Raw genomic sequence first — 17,228 nt, forward strand, 5'->3', positions numbered from 1 at the left:
TCCATCTTGCAAAGGATGGATGCTTCCAGAGAGGATAGGAGCAGAGTGTGCTCAAGTGTCCTTCCTCCATCAGGTATGTGCCAGCAGCCTCTGCCCTGAGCTGTTCAGTTGCTTCCATCACTGATAACTGTGTAGGTCCAGGACTGGCTGCCCCCAAAATCTACAGTCAGATCTGCACAGACACCCCTGCTGAGCACTGACTGGCCCTTGCCTGGCTGTTCTCTGGCAGCCCTGGCCCCATTCACTGCCACATACGTGGTGATGGATCTAAATGACCTTTTCTTATTGCTGACTTGTTACAAGGGCCAGAAATGTGGCTGCTCCAAGGGAGTGGCTGTGCAAGGTGCTCAGCAAACACGAGCAAGGCTCTTCTCCAACTATGGTTACAGATGATGGGGGAGGTTTTGGGAGATTCTTGCCTGGAGGTAGTTTAGGAATGCACAGAAAATTGCATCTTCCTATAAGACCAGGAGATGTGGAGAGCACTGACAGATTCTGCTTTTGGGTTTGCTTGCTCGGGGTCCTGGGAGCCAGCCCACACCACCTGCTTTCCAGCCAGGAAGAGGCACCGGGGCAGCTCTTGGGTATTGCAAATGGGATAGTTTTGTTTGTCAGAGGTGTGTCCGTTGGTGTCAGCTGAGGCCCTCGACTGTTTTAGCTCTTCCATTTCACCTGACCAAGGGTTCATCAATGTCCATCTTCCCTTGCTGCTGAGTCATCCTAGGTTAGAGGTTGTGTGCCAAAGTATGGCATGTAAACATGTTTCCTGGGTCTGCTTTGCTTGTGGGATCTTGAAGTAGCCTATGTCTTGGGGGAGCAGCTTTTCTGGAAAGCTTCCCACCTGGCACAAGTGCCTAGTGCTTCAGAGAAGTACTTGGGGCACTGAGGGATGTGTCTTGCACAATTTCTGCGGTGCTTGAAGTGTTGGGTCTTTGTTGCCCTGGGTTTTAGGCTCTGGGGCTGAAAGATTTAGTGGATAGGTATGATTTAAAAGCCTCAGTAATTAAATGAGCCATGGAGACTGGTATGTGTGGGTATGGCTTGGCTCTTAAATGACTGGAGTTTCCTGTGGGAACATCCCTTACTGACTCACAAACTGTGCTTTGGAACTATCTGATGGGAAGTGCCAATCTTTGCAACTATCAGGACAGACTCTGGGACTGGTGAATTAACCAAACTTCGGGGTTGTGCTTCTGGTCTGGAAAGCTTACGGCCTTATAAAGAACTGGGTTCCAGATTTTTCAACTAGGATGTGTCTGGCTGGCAGAGGAGACAGCTCTGTAGAGAAGCTGCTCTGGGATCTTCAGGGCTTGCTTTAATAAGCTGACTTAAGCCAGTGCACATCAGTGCAGTGCCAGTACCTGAGCATGTTTTGCTGTGCCCACATCATCCCAGGTCCTTTCTCTGCTGCTGCTGTGTAGAAGCTGCTCCTTCTGCTCAGAGGCTCGAAAGGAAAGGGCCAAAACATGTGGCTGGAGCTCTTTTCTCTTTCTACTGGGAAGAGGTTGAAGGGCAGAGAACAGATATTTGACAGTGACAGCATGTCATTCCACATCCCTGCAAATTCTTCACATGCTTGCTCCTCACTGCTGGGCTGTCTTGGCTCTGTGAGGTGTGGTCTGTCCTTGTCTTGATCCAGAGCTGTTCCTTTCTTTGAGGCACAGGGAATTTTGTCATGTTCCCATGGCTTTAACTACCAGTGGATTTTCCATTTGGTGCAGGGGAACATGTGGCTTTTGAGGGAAGAATATGTTTGAAAGGCAGTGGAACACGTTGATGAGGAGAGGGATGCTCACTGTAGCTGGCTCCTTAACCACCCCTCGGTTGCACAGGGAGGGTTTTAAACATTTTCTGCAGGGAAACATTGAGGAACTGATCTTGTGGGAGAACATTTTGGCTGAGTTTCATGTTGTGTTTTTCTCCCTTCTGCTGCCACTGGAAGGCGAGTCCTGGGGAAGGATAGCTGCTAGAACAACAGTGAGAGATGTGTGTCTGTGTGGGCAAGGCAAAGAGATGGCTCAGTCCTCTGAATGTCAAACAGACTGGGCTGGCAGATTCCTGAACTGAAATTGGTTGTACCTAAAAGGAGATGATCTCAAAATGAACCTATTGCTTTTCTGTGAATTGGAAATGCCTGCATGGCTTAGGGGTCAGATGCAAACTACCAAGGGTGGAGTGGTCTGAGCCACCAGTGGAGGCAGAGACAGTGAGGGCTAAGGTGAGGTCTTTATATCCCCCTCTCCTGTCTTTTTTTTTTTTTTACTGCCAGTTAATGAAGGGGGTTCTTTGGGCTTCAGCTCATCTTAAATGCATTTTATGCCTCATGTGCTTGGGCAACAAAACTTGGTTGTGCTTTATTTCTTCCAAATGCCGTGCCTCTGGATCTGGTGTTTGGGAATAGGCTGCAAAGGCATGTTTGCAGCAGAGCATGGACATGGGTGTGTCTTTAGGCAAAGATAGGGATTGGCTTATTGACTGGGGATGTGCTGGAAGTGAGGTTTTTTTCCCCTGGTGACTGAGAGGCATCTTAGGTGTGAGCTGGGAGCTTGCAGTGTGCAGGATTGCTGTGCTGGTAGTGCTAGGCCAGGTTTGCTGTATCAGAGTATTTGGAGTAATGAAAACTTGTTCCAAGACTGCTTGAAACTCAGTGGAGCTCAGGAGAGCCATCCCCAGGAAGATTGTGTCATTACAGAAACTGGTGATTTTTCTGCATTAGAGAAGACAGCAAAGCTTTGAGAAACCTGCTTCTCCCTCTCGTGCAGACACACTTGGGTTTTTGTGGAATTTGATTTCCTTCTCTGCTTTCAGGGGACCCAATGGACAGGCTGAAATCTACTGAAAAAGGGATTAATGAGCCAGTGGCATCTGTAGAAATGAAGTGGAAGTGGGATCCAAGTAAGCTACCTGGTTCCCAAGGAGCTACAAGCATCCTATAAGAGGAACAGCAGTCCCACCATTCCACTGTGGCTTATAAAAAATGTCTCTTTGACTGGAGGAAGGACTAAACTCAAAGGCAGGTGGCTGAGAAGTGCCGACAGGAGCTGCACCTTAGTGACGTGGTGAATGTGGCTTTTGGGCCCTTAGTCCAGATCAAAAGCTCTGTGGCCGTGTGACTCACAGTGCTAATCTGGTGTAATGCTGCCTCCTTCCACAGATCTTTTCAAATGACAGTAATGGGCCAATTTGATAAGGCAGGCTTTATCCTGGATCAGATATGCTGGCTGCCAGAGAGCAGGCTGTATGGGAGACATAAAAGGAGAGACAGGAGTGGTTCAGAGAAAGCTGGAGCCCTCACTATGGCATTAATGTGACAGTGTGAAGTCAGATGCTCACACCTGATCCAGGCAGTGCTCAGTGGTGAAACAAAGTGTGTGCAAGCTTGAAGCTGTGGTCTTTCTGGCTAGCACATGCTGATCTCCCCCCTCCCATGGCAGGATACAGAGGGTCCTGGGATTAGGTGTTTTATGACAATTATCAACCTTCTGGGCTTTTGGGGCCTGGCTTGGACCTTGGGATCCATGGCTGTGCCCTCAGCTGTGAAGGTATTGGTGCTAGCCCTCGAGGTGAAGCTGTTCCTCTTGGATAACTTCAAGCCTTCCTTCCCTGAGAAAGGAGCTACTCAGTGCAGGAATAACCCTTGTTACCTTGAACTCCAAGACAGCCACATTTGCCTGTCTGGTATAAATAGACCATCTGAGGCAGCCGGATGTGATGGAGATTGACAGGTTGTCTCTGGAGTTTTGCACTTGCCGAGGCAGGAGGAAATGTAAAAGCGTGAACGTGGGGATGCACAGGACAAGAGTAGCAAGCAAAGCCCCCGGGTGCACAGCAGGCTGGGGCACCTGCTGGGGGGATGCAGGTGGGAGCCCTTTGTGGCCTTGTGCAGGGCAATGCAGTGACAAGACCTTTCCCACCCTGTGTTGAGCTCTGGTGGCCATCAGCACGTGCCGGGTCCAGCAGATGAGGTCTCCCCTCAGTCTCCTCTTCTCCAGACTGAACAGAACAAGTGGCCTCAGCTGCTCCTCACACGGCTTCCCCTCAAGGGCCTTCACCATCTCTTTTGCCTTCCTTTGGACTCTCTCTAATGGCTTAATATCTTTCTTATATTGTGCTGCCCAAAACTGCCACAATATTCAAGGTGAGGCCACCCCAGTGCAGAGCAGAGCAGGACACTCTCCTCCCTCGCCTGGCTGGTGATGCTTTGCCTGATGCCCCCCAGGACATGGTTGGCCCTCCTGGCTGCCAGGGCACTGCTGACTCATGGCCAACTGGCCACTGACCAGGGCCCTCAGGTCCCTTTCCCAGCACTTCTTTCCAGCATCTCATTCCCCAGTACATCCAGGGCTGGCCCATCCCAGGTGCAGAATCCAGCACTTCCCCTTGTTGGACTTCCTCTGGTTGGTGACTACCCAGTCCTCTGATTTGTCAAGGTCTCTCTGCAGGGTGTCCCTGTCTTCAAGGGAGCCAACAGCTGCTCCCAGTTTTTTGTCATCTGCAGACTTGCTCAGTATCCCTTTCAGTCCTGCGTCCAAGTCATTTATGAAGATGTTGAAGAGCACTCAGCCCAAGATGGAGCCCTGTGGAATCCCACTAGTGACAAGTGGCCAGTCTGATGTTACCCTATTCGGTGTTACACTCTGTGAACCAATAGCTCACCCGCTGCCTGATGTGTTTGTCCAGCTGTGGGCTGGGCATTTTGTTCAGAAACATGCTGGGAGAGACAGTATAGAATTCTTTACTGAAATCCAAAAAGATTACACAACTTGCTTCCCTTGATCAGTTATGGGCTTGCTTATTCCCTTGCAAACCCAACTCAAAGCAATGGATGCTTTTGACAAAAAAAAATATTTTTCAGAGGGTCCAAATGGCTACTTTTTGGGATCCACCTTCCCAGGAATACTTTGTTGCCTGCTTTTCCATGACGCTACCACTGCTGACCTTTCTGCTCTGTCAAGGGGGAGTCTCTGGGAAGCACATAGGCAGTGATTCTTCGCTGGTACAAAGGCTGCAATTGTTGGCAGCTTGACGCCCCAGAAAGTGTCTAATTGACTTGACTCTCTCTAGCTGGGCTCCGAATGGATTTTCTGCCTCGGGATATCTCGGCGTTATAGTGGACCTGTTGTTTTTGCTCCCCGCATGATATTAAAAAGTGTATTGTTGGAGAAGAAAGCGTGAGTCAGAGCGGATGTGCGGAGGGAGCTGCCTGTCGCCCCGTGAACGAGTGCCAGAGCAGAGGAGCGAAGCGAGACGGGGTCACCTGCCATCCACAGTTAGGAGCTCAAAACTCTCTTGGAGCATCTCAGGGAAGGAGCTTGGCTTGATGGTACAGATGTAAATCTGCCCTTTGCATCTCAAATAGGGAGCAGTAGCATTAAAATATCTTCTCTGCTAGTTTAGTAATGTTTATCTACTCCAGTGCATCTCCAGTGTGGGCTTTGTCCCAGGTGGGCAGAGGCCTTGCTCAGGTATTTCTTGTCACGCTGGCACCCATGTCTGTAAGTGTCTTGCCTGCACCTGTGTCAAAATATGCATGTGTCACCACTGGTGCCTGTCTGGGGAGGTAATTCCCTGCAGGAGTGGGCAGCTGGGCTCTGCAACCAGCAAAGCTGCTGGAGGTGCTTAGGCAGGCGTAAGAGGATTCAGTGACACTGCTGATTAGTGTCCAGGGCCTCATTATGGTGCTGGTAATTGAAGGTCTCCCAAGGTTTAAACATGCTGGGAATTATTTGCCCTCAGAGGCTGCGCTTGGCTGCGTGGGACGGTGCTTCCTGCAAGGTAGGCAGTGCCCTCCCTGGAGCAGCCTGGCACTGGGAGTGGTGGCCCCTGTCCTCCAGACCTTGGGGAGAGGACATGTTAGGTGGCAACTGTAGGGCTCGGGGAGAGATAGGGAAGGCCTGGGGAGAAGGAGAGGGCAGACTGTTACTGCAGGTGTGGTTGTGGTGCTGCTGTTGGAATGTGCTGCTGCTGGTAATTGCATTAGCCTGGTGGGGCTCTGGGGGTAATTTCATTAGCTTGGTGTCTGTGGTTATTGCTGGACATGAGACAGCGGTGAGAAAGGGCAGGGCTAGGTGGGGAAGGGCTGATGCAGCAGCCCCCTTTCTCTCCATCTCCAGGCAATCACAGGAGGCACCTTGCCTTTTGATGACTTTTGCCTGTGCCAGGCCAATGCCAACCAGTACAACAGATGAATAAGGTTGGCTTAGTCCACTGGTTAGCCTAGAGAAACCCATATTCAAGTCCCTGCTCTGCTGATGACTCCCTGTTTGGCCCTGAGTGTGTCACTTGGTGTCTGTGTCTGTCCTTCGAGGCCAGCAGGGAGGAAAATGGGCATTTTAGCTCCTGGGGCTCTCAACCTGGTAGCCCCTATTGCTACTTACTATCCCTGTGAAGGGAGGCACAGCTCTAACAGCAACACCCCATGGGCAGTGGGTTTTCTCTGGGAGTCTCTCATTCTGGAGCAGTGTCAGGAGGAAGATACCTGTGCAGCTGTAGGATTATGAGAGCTGCCACCTTTTTGTTTGGTTACATGTGACATCAGGATAAACATAGAATGCCTTTGTCTTTAAACAGAGATGGGATGGGGGCCTGATGGAATTCTTGGTCATGTTTGGCATTTTCCTGGTTCAAGGAAAAGGAACTATGTTTAATTTTTAGCTTTCCTGGTTCTGGTGCAGGGTGGAATAAATGGTAAGCCTTCCATGTTTAGGGTCTGGTGCCAGAGACCAGCATCCTAAAAGGCTTGGTGGAGTTAGTACCAAGAGCTCTTTGAGATGCTATCCCAATACACTGCTGAAGTACTGTCTGTAGTACAGTGGCCTTGGAAAGCTAACTGGGAGGTGAGCTGGGGATCCCAACAGGACATTAGCTTCTCTGCTGGCTCAAGCAGCACTGCTTTGTTGGGAGTCCTGCTCTGGCTGATGCCCCCAGGTGTGGCTGCTGGATGCCCATCAGCAGCACTGAGTCCCATCTGGGTGCAGCACAGCAATAGTTTTCCTTCCTAAATTGACGGTGGCAGCCATAATGTCTTCTCCTTTTACATAAGGGGAGGTGGTGGAATAAAAACATTCAATGACTTGAAGCAGTGCATTGTTCTATTCTAGTAGAAACTGGGGGGCTGCCTCCTGTATGGTCTGCAGCACTGCTTAAGAGAGACTGGATTGGCTCCTGGAGTCTGTCTGTCACAGACTGATGTGGGTACAGGGGCTGGAGCTTCTCCACACTCAAAAATCTACAGTAGTCTCCTAAGTTAATTGCCTGATGCTTGACTTGCCTGAGGAAAGGGCCTGGAGGGCTTTCCTTGAAGTTGCTCAGTGTGTGCATGTGTTCTGCAGCACTAAGCACTCACTAACCCAGATCTGCTAAAAATCAATAAAGTAATCCACTTACTGCTTGGGACTGCCAACCTTTTTAAGGAGCTCAGAGATATTTTGTCTTCTTTCCTCTCCCCTTTCTTTTAAGCTGAAAGAAAAGAGCTATGGGGAAGGGTGTGCTGACAGAGCTGGACTAAAATCAGGCTCTTTGCTCTGGGCAGATCAATAAAAATAATTCCCTACTAAAACTTCATTAGCATGGAGTTAAAGCTGCTGAGATCCCGTGTGGTGGGTAAGAATTAATGGTACTAGTAAATCTCAGCACGGTTGGTGCTTAGAACGCAAAGCTGCTTCACTGCTCACACCTCCCTGTGCCCAGAGCTGCTGGGGCTGAACTGAACATGCAGCTTGGCTCTGCCCTGCTCCGTCCCACAGCTGCTTGGTGAGGGCACAACCCTCTTGTCTGACCTGAGGGCAAGGAATGAACCAGCCTGGGAAGATAGGGAGGTGTGACTCAAGCAGGTGGAAGCAGAACTTGTGCAAGAGCAGATTTGTCTCAAAACAGCGTCTCGGTTCTGAGTGCTGGTGGGCACTTGGGGACTGGGGATAGATGGCCCTGATGCATCTCTGCAGGGTGATGGACAGATGATAGGAAAGGTCTCTGAGGGGGTGCTGGACAGGCAGGCTTCACATCATGCCAGAGCTTTCCTGTAACACCAGATCGGAGAAACATCTCCCTGGCAGGTTGTTGTGTGGGACTGCACAAAGTCCCTCTCTTATGTGGAAATCTTGGATCTTATTGAGGGTGTGGGTGGCACTTCTTTTGGAAGCAGATTGTTTGCTGGGGTTTTTGATTGAAAAATGTTTCTTTCGGTCTTGTCACAGAGGAAAAAAACTTGCTCTGCTGAGAAATCCAATTTTCTATCCGGAGATTGAAACAAGCCACCTTGCAGCCTGTTCCTCAGCAGTGCCCTGGGTCTCTGCCTGTGAGGCATTGAGGCATCCCTGGCTTGTGCCTGGCTCTTGTCTCCTGGCCCCAACAAGGATCCTCGGTGTGGCTGTTAAAGGACAGCACCAGAAGCAAAGTCAGTGTTATCCTGAAATAGCAAACTTTTCCTACAGGTTAGAAATCCTGCAGTTTCTGGGATTGATGTTGCTTGGATTAGACAGGGTGGAATATGGGGCAGCATCCACTGAAATAGGAGCTGTGCCTACATCTTCTGCACCTGGATGTGTCTGTGAACACTGACTGGATGACTGACCCTTGCTGAGGGTGTTTGCTGGGGATGCCCTTGTTGTATATTGCAGTGGTGGCAGGGGAGGACACAAGCTCAGCTAAGCAGGGAGTGGGACAGGACATGGCACCACAATTAGACACTGCTGTGTTATGCTCTTGTGGTGGTTATCAAACCCTCTGGTCTCTCTTCCCTGGAACTCAAACCTTGAGATGTGTAACCGTGGTGCTCGGCTGCCTGTTCTCCCCTGAAACAGTTCTGCAGTGCCATTAATGTTTGTGCAATAAAACAAATGAGATGTGAAAGGTGGCCAGATAGAAGATACAAGAGTGATTTCTGCTGTTTGTATTCCCCCTGTGAGACTGCAGTTGCTTGGGTTTTTTGCCTCAGTAGAACCTACTCTGAATACTGATCTCCTTTTTTTTTTTTTTTTTTTTTTTTTTTTAATCTGTGAGAAAAGCCAGCGTGTGTAAACCTGTGCTAGAGCTAATGGGCTATACAGAATGCTGATACTACTGCCTGCAAACCTCCTCACTCTTGACAGCAGGCAGGTTATCCATTTGTTCTGCTACATGGAGATGCACTCCCAAATGTTACCTTCCCATTCCCAGGTAAACTCAAAAGTCCTGGAGTTGATATGATGTCACTGCTGCCTGTAAAGAGCTGTACATCCATGTCACAGTATCCTCCTGATACTGCACATAACCAAGTCATCAAACACAGGTGCAGAGCAGAAATGGGAGGAAACCAAATCACCTTTTAAAAAATAATTTAAAAGTTGTTAATATGAGGGAGGGAAAAGCCCTTTCCCTTGCTTAAACTCTAGCTAGAGATAAATGGATATGGCAATGTCTGAGAGCGGAGGAAGAAACAGAGCTAACAAGGGTAACCTTTCCTTCTCCTGCACACGTGGTATCTCAGGGTTGACAGCACCTCAGTCAGCATCTGCCTGAGCTGCTGCTGGGCTGGCATATTCCATGCCTTTCTTCCAGCATGTTTAGTGCCAAAGGGCAGCATGGGTCCTTGGGTGTCCGGAAGGGAGCCAAGTGCCAGAAGGCCCTTGATGGATGCCAAACATCCTAATCTGCTCTTCCCTCATTTTGTCTTGCTGTTTGCATGGCATGCTCCCCATCCTGTATGTGGGGATGGTTTGTGCTCTCCCTGGGAAGGCAAAGTCCCTTGCTAGCCCCGTGCCCCCTTTCTCTGCCACGTGACTTGTGCCAACAACAGGGCTGCAACCCATCTTTTCTTCCAACACACATGTGGTCTTGGTCTCTGTTTGCTTTATAACCTTTAGCAAAATTCTTCTCTCTTCCGTTCCTTTGAGGTGACTTCATTTGAAGTCTCCCAGATCAGAAACCAGAAATAGAGGGCTGTGCTGTTGCCTGCATCCCTGCTTTTCCCCAAAATTGCATGGGTTTGGTAGGGGGCTTGTGAGGCAGGGAACTGCTCCTGCTTCAGAGTACCAGGAGGAGCCAGTGCTGGAGACTGCATGTAGCTTTGCCCCAGTCTGGCAACTGGCTACTTATTTTTGCTTATTTCTACTCTTTTTCTGCAGAACTTCATTGTCAGGATGGGTGGGCATTAAACTGAAGTTATGGATGTAAGTATGGGACTGTCTGTGAAGCATACTGCACTCCGCTGCCATGGCTGTGAACACTTTACTGACTCTGTGTGGCACAGACTGAGCCCCCAGGGTTCTGTCCTGTGTCCCACCTCTTCTCATCCCATGCAGCTTTAGCAACTGGCTAATGATGCTTTTTTTGTGTGATTTCGGTGTTTTTTGGACTCCTTTGGGTGGAGTAGGGAATGGGAATTGAACTTCTAGCTCCACTAGCCCCAAGAAGGTCCTGGTCCTCCTCAGCCCATCAGGGCTGCATTTCCTGGGGGTGACTGCAGTCCAGCACCACAGGGTCATGACATGATGTTGGGAGCACAGCTGAGGCATGGTTTGGTGTGGGATGGGAGTGTGGAGCTCTGTTCCCGCACAGCCCTAGCCCCGAAGTGCTGGGTTGGTTGCACATGAGCTGTTGGCCAGCCCATCATCATCATCATCGTCATCATCTGGGTGAGGGTTGGTCCTTCGCCTGGCCGGAGAACCCTCCACATGGCTGGGGCCGGTGTAACTAATACACTGCAGCGAGTCTCCACTGGTGGAAAAGCAAAGCCCCCCCGCCGCCTCCTTCCCCACGATGCTCCTCCCCTAAACGACTTAACCTCTCCCCCTCCTCCCAATTTCTGATCTATACCGGAGCCGTCATGCATTGATTGGCATCTTATCCGGGCGATTATGCTCCCTGGACGGTCCGCCGTGAATTTGCGGGGAGCCGAGACAGCTGAGTACGGGAGCCAGCCCTGAGCGGCGGAGAACAAGAGCATGTCTCATCCCGGCGAGCAGCTGCTGCCGGCGTGAAGCAAGGATGAGGCCACGGGAGGAGGCAGCTGCCCTGGCACCCTCCGAGAGCCCCTGCTCCTGCAGAGCCATGTCCCGACCCCGGCGGGCTGCGCTGCGCTCCGGGCAGCTTTGAAGTTAGAGCAGGCAGTTGTGTTTAGAAAGGCAAGCGATGAACTGAAGATTAAACATGTATGGGAATTATCCTCACTTCATTAAGTTTCCCGCAGGCTTTGGCAGTAAGTATTTTACTTGCGTTTGCAATCTGTGCCTTCTGGGTTAGGTGGAGGAACTGATCCCACAGTAGGACTGTGAGGGGGGGTAAAGGGAATTTAAAAACGTGTTTAACCTAGCTCGTATGTGGCTGTAACCTGCGGTGCCTGTGTGCTTGTGGTTGAAGCTGTCCTGTGGTTATGTGTGCTGTGAACTTCTGCACAGCCAAACCAGGCTGCCTGAAATTATGCAGGCTTGAGTCAAACCATTGCACTCTGCTTTGAAGTTTAGTGTATAATTTGGGTGATGCATGCATGTGTCCACGTGTGAGGGACTGAATCTATTCATTGAAAGAGCAGGATTAAACCCAGTAAGCATCTTTTGGTTTTCATTTTTATTAAGTTGTCGGAGGAAAAAATTACTTTTAGAACATAAAACACCCCCCAAGAAAATCTTAAGCGGGCTCTTTCCTTGCCTGGTGGCTGTGTCCTGCTCTTGTGACACAGATACCACCATAATCGCGTGAAGCTGTGTCAGATTAGCCAAGTGAGGCTGCCCAGGGAGACAGCAAAGGGCTGGGGCTGCAGGGCTATGATACCCCCATGCACACTGGTGTGAGCGAGTTCTGGTTGCAGAAACCACAGCTGCTCTTGGGAAATGGACTTTGGAATTACTGGAGCTCGCTCATTATTTTTATCTGAAGTTGTTTCTCTTGTCCTAACGGGGGGAAGAGGCTGAGGATCTGTTGGGTGCTCCCCAACCAAGGCAGGGAGTGGACAGGTTGGAGTGCTTGGCTGTAAGGGATTGGGAGCACCCATGTATTGACTGCTAACAGAAGTACTGGTGCTGCTCCAGGAAATTTAGATGCATTGTTATTTATGGATGTGGAAAGTCTTACTATGGAAAACTTGTTCCCAGCCCTTGAAGGTGGGTAAATGCCTCCAAGTCTTGCTCTGGAGGCCCCCAGGCTGTGCACATCAGCCTGTTATTTCTCTGCTAGAGAAAAGGTTCGTGCAGACATGGAATTGCACATGGGATGTTCCCACTATGTGTATGTTTTTTCCCCCTCCCTCTTGCACCAGATGCTCACCTCTGGTAATTCTCCAACTCCAGAAAAGTCACTGGTATTGCATCAAGTCATCTGCAAGTTTCACAAGCGCTTGACTTTCCAAAATACCTTTTTAGGCTGTTTCTGCAGAAAAGAGATGACTCGTTGGAAGAATCTATTGCTCACTGGTGTTTTTAAGGAACAAGCAAAGACAAGCTGAACTCTCTCCTATTGCTGCAATAAGACCGAAACAATGAAAGTGCTATTTGTGTTTAATTTATTGAGTATTACAGATTTGCAAGAAACTGAAAGAAAAGTGACATTCAAACCGATCTTCACCGAAACCAGGCACAGATCCCTGTAGGGACAGGGGTCACGGTGCTCAGAAGAGCCTTTGGGAAATTTCTGGGAGAGGAAAATGGTAATAGGAACAGAGGAATTTCTGTCCCACCAATAAAGGTGAAGGGGCTATTCTCCAGCCCACCAGCAGTTCAATATATTGGGACTTCAGCTTTCATTAAAAGTATGTTTAACTGGTGTTTTACCCTACTTGTAACTTGGTGTTAGAAACAGAGGTAATTTCTGCAGGTGAACTGACAGAGATGCAAAAGCATGGCCAAATTTTGTTAGGGCTGCTTTAAAGCAGTCACTCCAGGCTGTCCTGTGGTCCCTGGATACAAGTTACCGCTCACACCTGCACTCCCCTCAAAGCCAGAGGGCTTCCATAACCCTGAGACATCTTGATGGTGTGAGAGCTGCCTTTCTTTGGATTGTTGGGTCTGCAGAGAGGGATTTTGGGCTGGTTGAGAAAGCAATAGCTGCTCTGACCAGATAACTTTTTAGGGCCCATGGGCTGTGCAAGAGGGCAGTCAGGCTTTGAGAGGGATGAAGCAGGAGAGAGCATGGTGACCATGGATGGAGGGGATGCGTAGCACCTTCCCACTGCCTTGGGATCCTCACCACAAAGCCCATGCAGGCAACCTGCATCTGCATCAGGCCTGCAATATGTTCATGGTCCTTGCTACTCCCTCCTTTAAAATAGCTATGAAACTGTTCCTGGTCCTGTGTAAAGTGGGACATCAGGGTGGTGGAAAAGGGTAGTGTCCATGCTGGGCTGTCAGCTTGTAACATTCATTGTTCTTGCACTGTGTTGCTGGAGGGCAAAGTTAAGGTGAAGTGACTGCTGCTGTTTGGCATGTCTAGATCTTATTGCATTTCAGATTACCTGAAATTCTGAGCTTTATTTTGAGCATAATGGGAGAAAAAAGTAAAAAACCCCAACATGTACCTGCTGCCTTTTTTTGCATTCAAGTGGCTGTTACATATGCTTTACCTTAACTTTATCTGCATTTAAGTCAGAAATAAAGTATATGTTTTCAATGGTGTGTGTATAACACTTTGATTGTAGCTATCTGAGTAATGCCACCAAAATTGTCTGAGAAAGTACATATACAAATTGGTCATAAGCACATGATTTGTGAAAAGGACAAACAGACTCTAAGATGTTACAGTTGAGTTTGTAGAATACCAGGGAAAGTGTTCAGATGAGTCACCCTTAAACATCTAAAGCAGGAGATGTGCTCTAGGGTTGAGCTATAGGAGCAAAAAAAAGGATTTCAAAACGTGTTTTTATTCTCCTGAAGGATGCATTTCACCCAAAGCCCAACTCCCAGGGCAAGGAAAGATGCTGTGCTGGCTGTCCTCTCTCTCTGAGCACTCTCTGGCACAGTTGGTTGGGGACAAGAACTAACTTGGCTCCTCCACAAAGTCTCTTTTATTAGTACTCATGTAACTTGGCCTGTGGCCACACCACCTCCGGCTGCAATCTTGTCAGCTCTCCCAAGCAAAGCGGGGTTAGGCCAGGTCGTTTGGGGGATAGGGAGAGGAAAACCCAGATTGTGCCTGGAGTGGGGCTGCTGCCTGGCTGGCTGGCACCTTTTTCACGTGTGATGGTCCCAGGTTTTGTGACCTGCAGGATGCTTTTTTCCTGCACGTCATAGCTTGCCGTGTCTATTCCTATAGCTCTGGATGCCAAGATGGAAGAAGGCTCTTTGACTCAGCAAAGGTGTGAGAAAATCCAGTGACTGGGCAACTCCTGCAGCTAGGAAAATGCAGATTTGTTTTAAATTTTTTATTTTTTTAAAGCAGGAGACACTTGTCTTAGTTGCCTGGGGCAGCCACAAAGCTTGCAGCCAGTGAGATCCTTTCTAATGGGGACCTGTAGCTTCTCCAGGAGTTTAAAGACAACTGTAGGGATTTGTGCATTTTTCTTTCCTTGTGGCTGCTGGCCAAGTGGGAAATCTTACCAAACAATCATGAAAAACCCTTTAGGCCTTAAATTCAACAACCTTTTCTTTTTTTTTTTTTTGAGATGAGAAACTTTATCTAACTCTTATGTGTTACTGTGGTCACCAGGGGGATGTGATACCTTGTTAGGGTGAGTAAATCTGGCTTGCAGTTCTTTTTTAATTACCTGATGTGCAGTTGCTGAAGGAGTCTTTGCCCTGGTGCAGGCTCAGCAGCAGATGCTATTTTGAGGTCTTGGCCTGATTTGACTGAAATTGGACAGTGGGTCAATAGCTTAATATGTCCAAGGACATTTGGACAAGACACAGGGCTGCTTGTGGCTGGGTTTTGGATCGTCCGTGTTTGCCAGGGAAGCACAGGAGCATTACCAAAGAGGAGCGGGAGCATCTCTCCCCACTACCCAGAGAGCTGAAGGAAACTTTCTGCTGCCCTGTGCAGGTCCCTGTTGGAGAAGCCCTTGCTCACATACATGCCAGCACACCTCCAGAAAGTTTTGCTCCTTGATGTTGGAATAGGTTGCATTATTTATTGATTTAGAGTGGAGCGGGAAGATGGAAGTGCAGAGGTTACTGGACCTTAAAAGCAAGGTAACACCACTAACCTTTCTGTAGGATATTAGCATGGTACTCTGTGCTCTCTGTGGGAATCTGCTTGGACAGTTAAAAATGTTACCAGAAAGGGAATAGTTTTTCAGTTTATCTTCTGTGTATTAAACAAAATCTACTTCTGCAGTCATAGCAGTAACACTTCACTTGATTCCAGTTAACGTGGGTACCCTGCTACATAACTACATCATTTCAGGAGTGTTTCTCACAGGTATTTCTCCTTGAAGGTCATGCCCAAGGACAAGATACCTGCCAGGCTGTACCTCCCACTCACACCCGTGTTCCTCTACTGAAATCAGCCCTTCTGTGCATATCTCTTCCCACTTCTTGGTGCTTTCTGATCTGCAGAGGATGAAGCATCTGCAAAGTCATGTGTCAGGCAGGGCAACTCACACCTTTAAATATTTGTGCCAGTGAAATGAACCTTTTCTGTGTGTATCTGAGGCCTCAGGAGCATAACTGTGTTTTTCATTATTTGAAGACTGCCAGCTTTTGATTCTCTCTGATATGAAAAACAAAGCTCTGAATGTTGAAATATCATCAACATCTCTAGGCTTACCAGGGAGCTCCAAGGATTGCTTTGGGCCTTAGTTGAAGAAAGACTCCAGTGTTTAACATGGTATTTCTTCTGTCAAGGATTTGCTGAAGAGCTGAAGGGGCATTAACCAGAACAAACTTACTACCTGTGTTGGTTAAATAGACAGTGCATTTAGTGCTTGGGTGTTTCTGGTCTCTGCATTGTCATTCCACATTCCATGTAGTTGCTGAGACTGGGGTTTCCTGCCATTATTTGTTTGAAAGTCAAGACAGCTTTATTGGTTGAATCCTGGGTGCTTCTCTTCCTACTTCCTTTGCCAAGGTATTTGGGGTGACTTGTGCACTCTTGCAGAAGAGGAGTCTCTGCTTCCATGCCTGCCCCAGCTTTACATGTGAAGTGCTTGCTGCACAGAAGTATCCAAGGTGGCTTTATCAAGCTATTAAACATTGGTTCAGTTTAGCTGTGTTAGCCCAGATCTGGCTGTTTAGCACTGATGTGGTGGACCTGGAGTTTTGTGCTCTGCAGGTGCATCTGTCAGACACCTACACCTCGTCCGTGATGTAGATGGTGTTTATGAGGCTATTCATGCACGTTTACTATGTCTGGACTAGGAGTTTGCTAAGGTCTATGTGAAACACAGCTGGAAGTGCAGTGTCAAATCTTTGTGTCCTTGCTCCTCTTCAGCAGCTGGTGGGTGAGTGTAACGCTGCTGCTTATGTCCTTAAGGGCACTGTTTTCAAAATGCAGAGAACTGACTGCTTCTTGGGGTCTTTCTTCATTATATTTTCTAATGTCAGCGGAGTTGTCTATGCTGACATTGGATATGATCCTTATTCTGGATACTGAAGCAACAGGATGGATGTTGTGTCTGTGTGTGCACACTTCCAGCTGCTCTCTGCCACAAACGATGCGATAATTTACAGAGGCAGTTTGAAACAGTGAAGCACCCAGAAGCAAGTTCCTTCTTTTCAGGCTTTACTTCCTCCAAGGAGAAGGCTGGAGTGTGTGTGTGTGTGTTTCTGTACAAGAGAGCTTGCAGACAGTTGATTGAGGCACCAGGTTCTCTGGACACTCTGCATGTTTGCAGCGGACACAATGGAGAATCCACACAATCCTCCTGTCCTCTCTTCTCCTGCTCCTCCAGGAGAGAAATAAACACAGTATCGAGCTTCCCTGAACCTCTCTTCAACTACCTGTCCAAGCATTAATATGGAGGAGGAAAACAGGGGAGAAAGACACAAACAGCCCCACTTGTGGACCAGAAAAAAGCTGATCTTGAATCTGGAGTAGGCGGTAAAAAGCAGCAGCAGCAATCCCTGATGCTTGGCGCAGGGTCTCAGCTGGCCTTGCCCAGCTGGCATGGGGGCCCTGCCTGGTCTGGGAGCCGCATTTGGTGCCCGTGGGCAGGGGCTGTGCAGCCACGGAGCCCTGGCCCCCTGACACAGGGCTGGCTGCCCTGTGCTCCGCGGGGCCCCGCCGCAGCTCGTGACTGCCCGGCACCGCTTGTCACCTCGCATTACCTGACGGACGGGCTGCGGCCGCTCCGGCCTGTGTAAATGTCACCTGTGCCGAACGCTGCT

General features: G+C 49.0%; 1 protein-coding gene across 4 annotated transcripts in view; it reads left to right on the forward strand.

Moving 5' to 3' along the window:
• The window catches only part of RXRG (retinoid X receptor gamma), a 48,007-nt gene that overhangs the window by 15,542 nt on the left and 15,237 nt on the right, over positions 1–17,228 (forward strand). The window contains exon 1 of one of the 4 annotated variants that reach the window (XM_032697255.1): positions 11,003–11,176. The exons of the other annotated variants lie outside the window; for them this stretch is intronic. Coding sequence (XP_032553146.1) covers positions 11,128–11,176 — 49 coding nt within the window. The 5' untranslated portion in view covers positions 11,003–11,127. Of the gene's footprint in view, positions 1–11,002; positions 11,177–17,228 lie in introns of those variants that run through there. 4 annotated transcript variants of the gene reach the window in all.

The sequence above is a fragment of the Chiroxiphia lanceolata genome, chromosome 9 (genome assembly GCF_009829145.1).
Source record: "Chiroxiphia lanceolata isolate bChiLan1 chromosome 9, bChiLan1.pri, whole genome shotgun sequence".
Classification (NCBI taxonomy): Eukaryota; Metazoa; Chordata; class Aves; order Passeriformes; family Pipridae; genus Chiroxiphia; species Chiroxiphia lanceolata.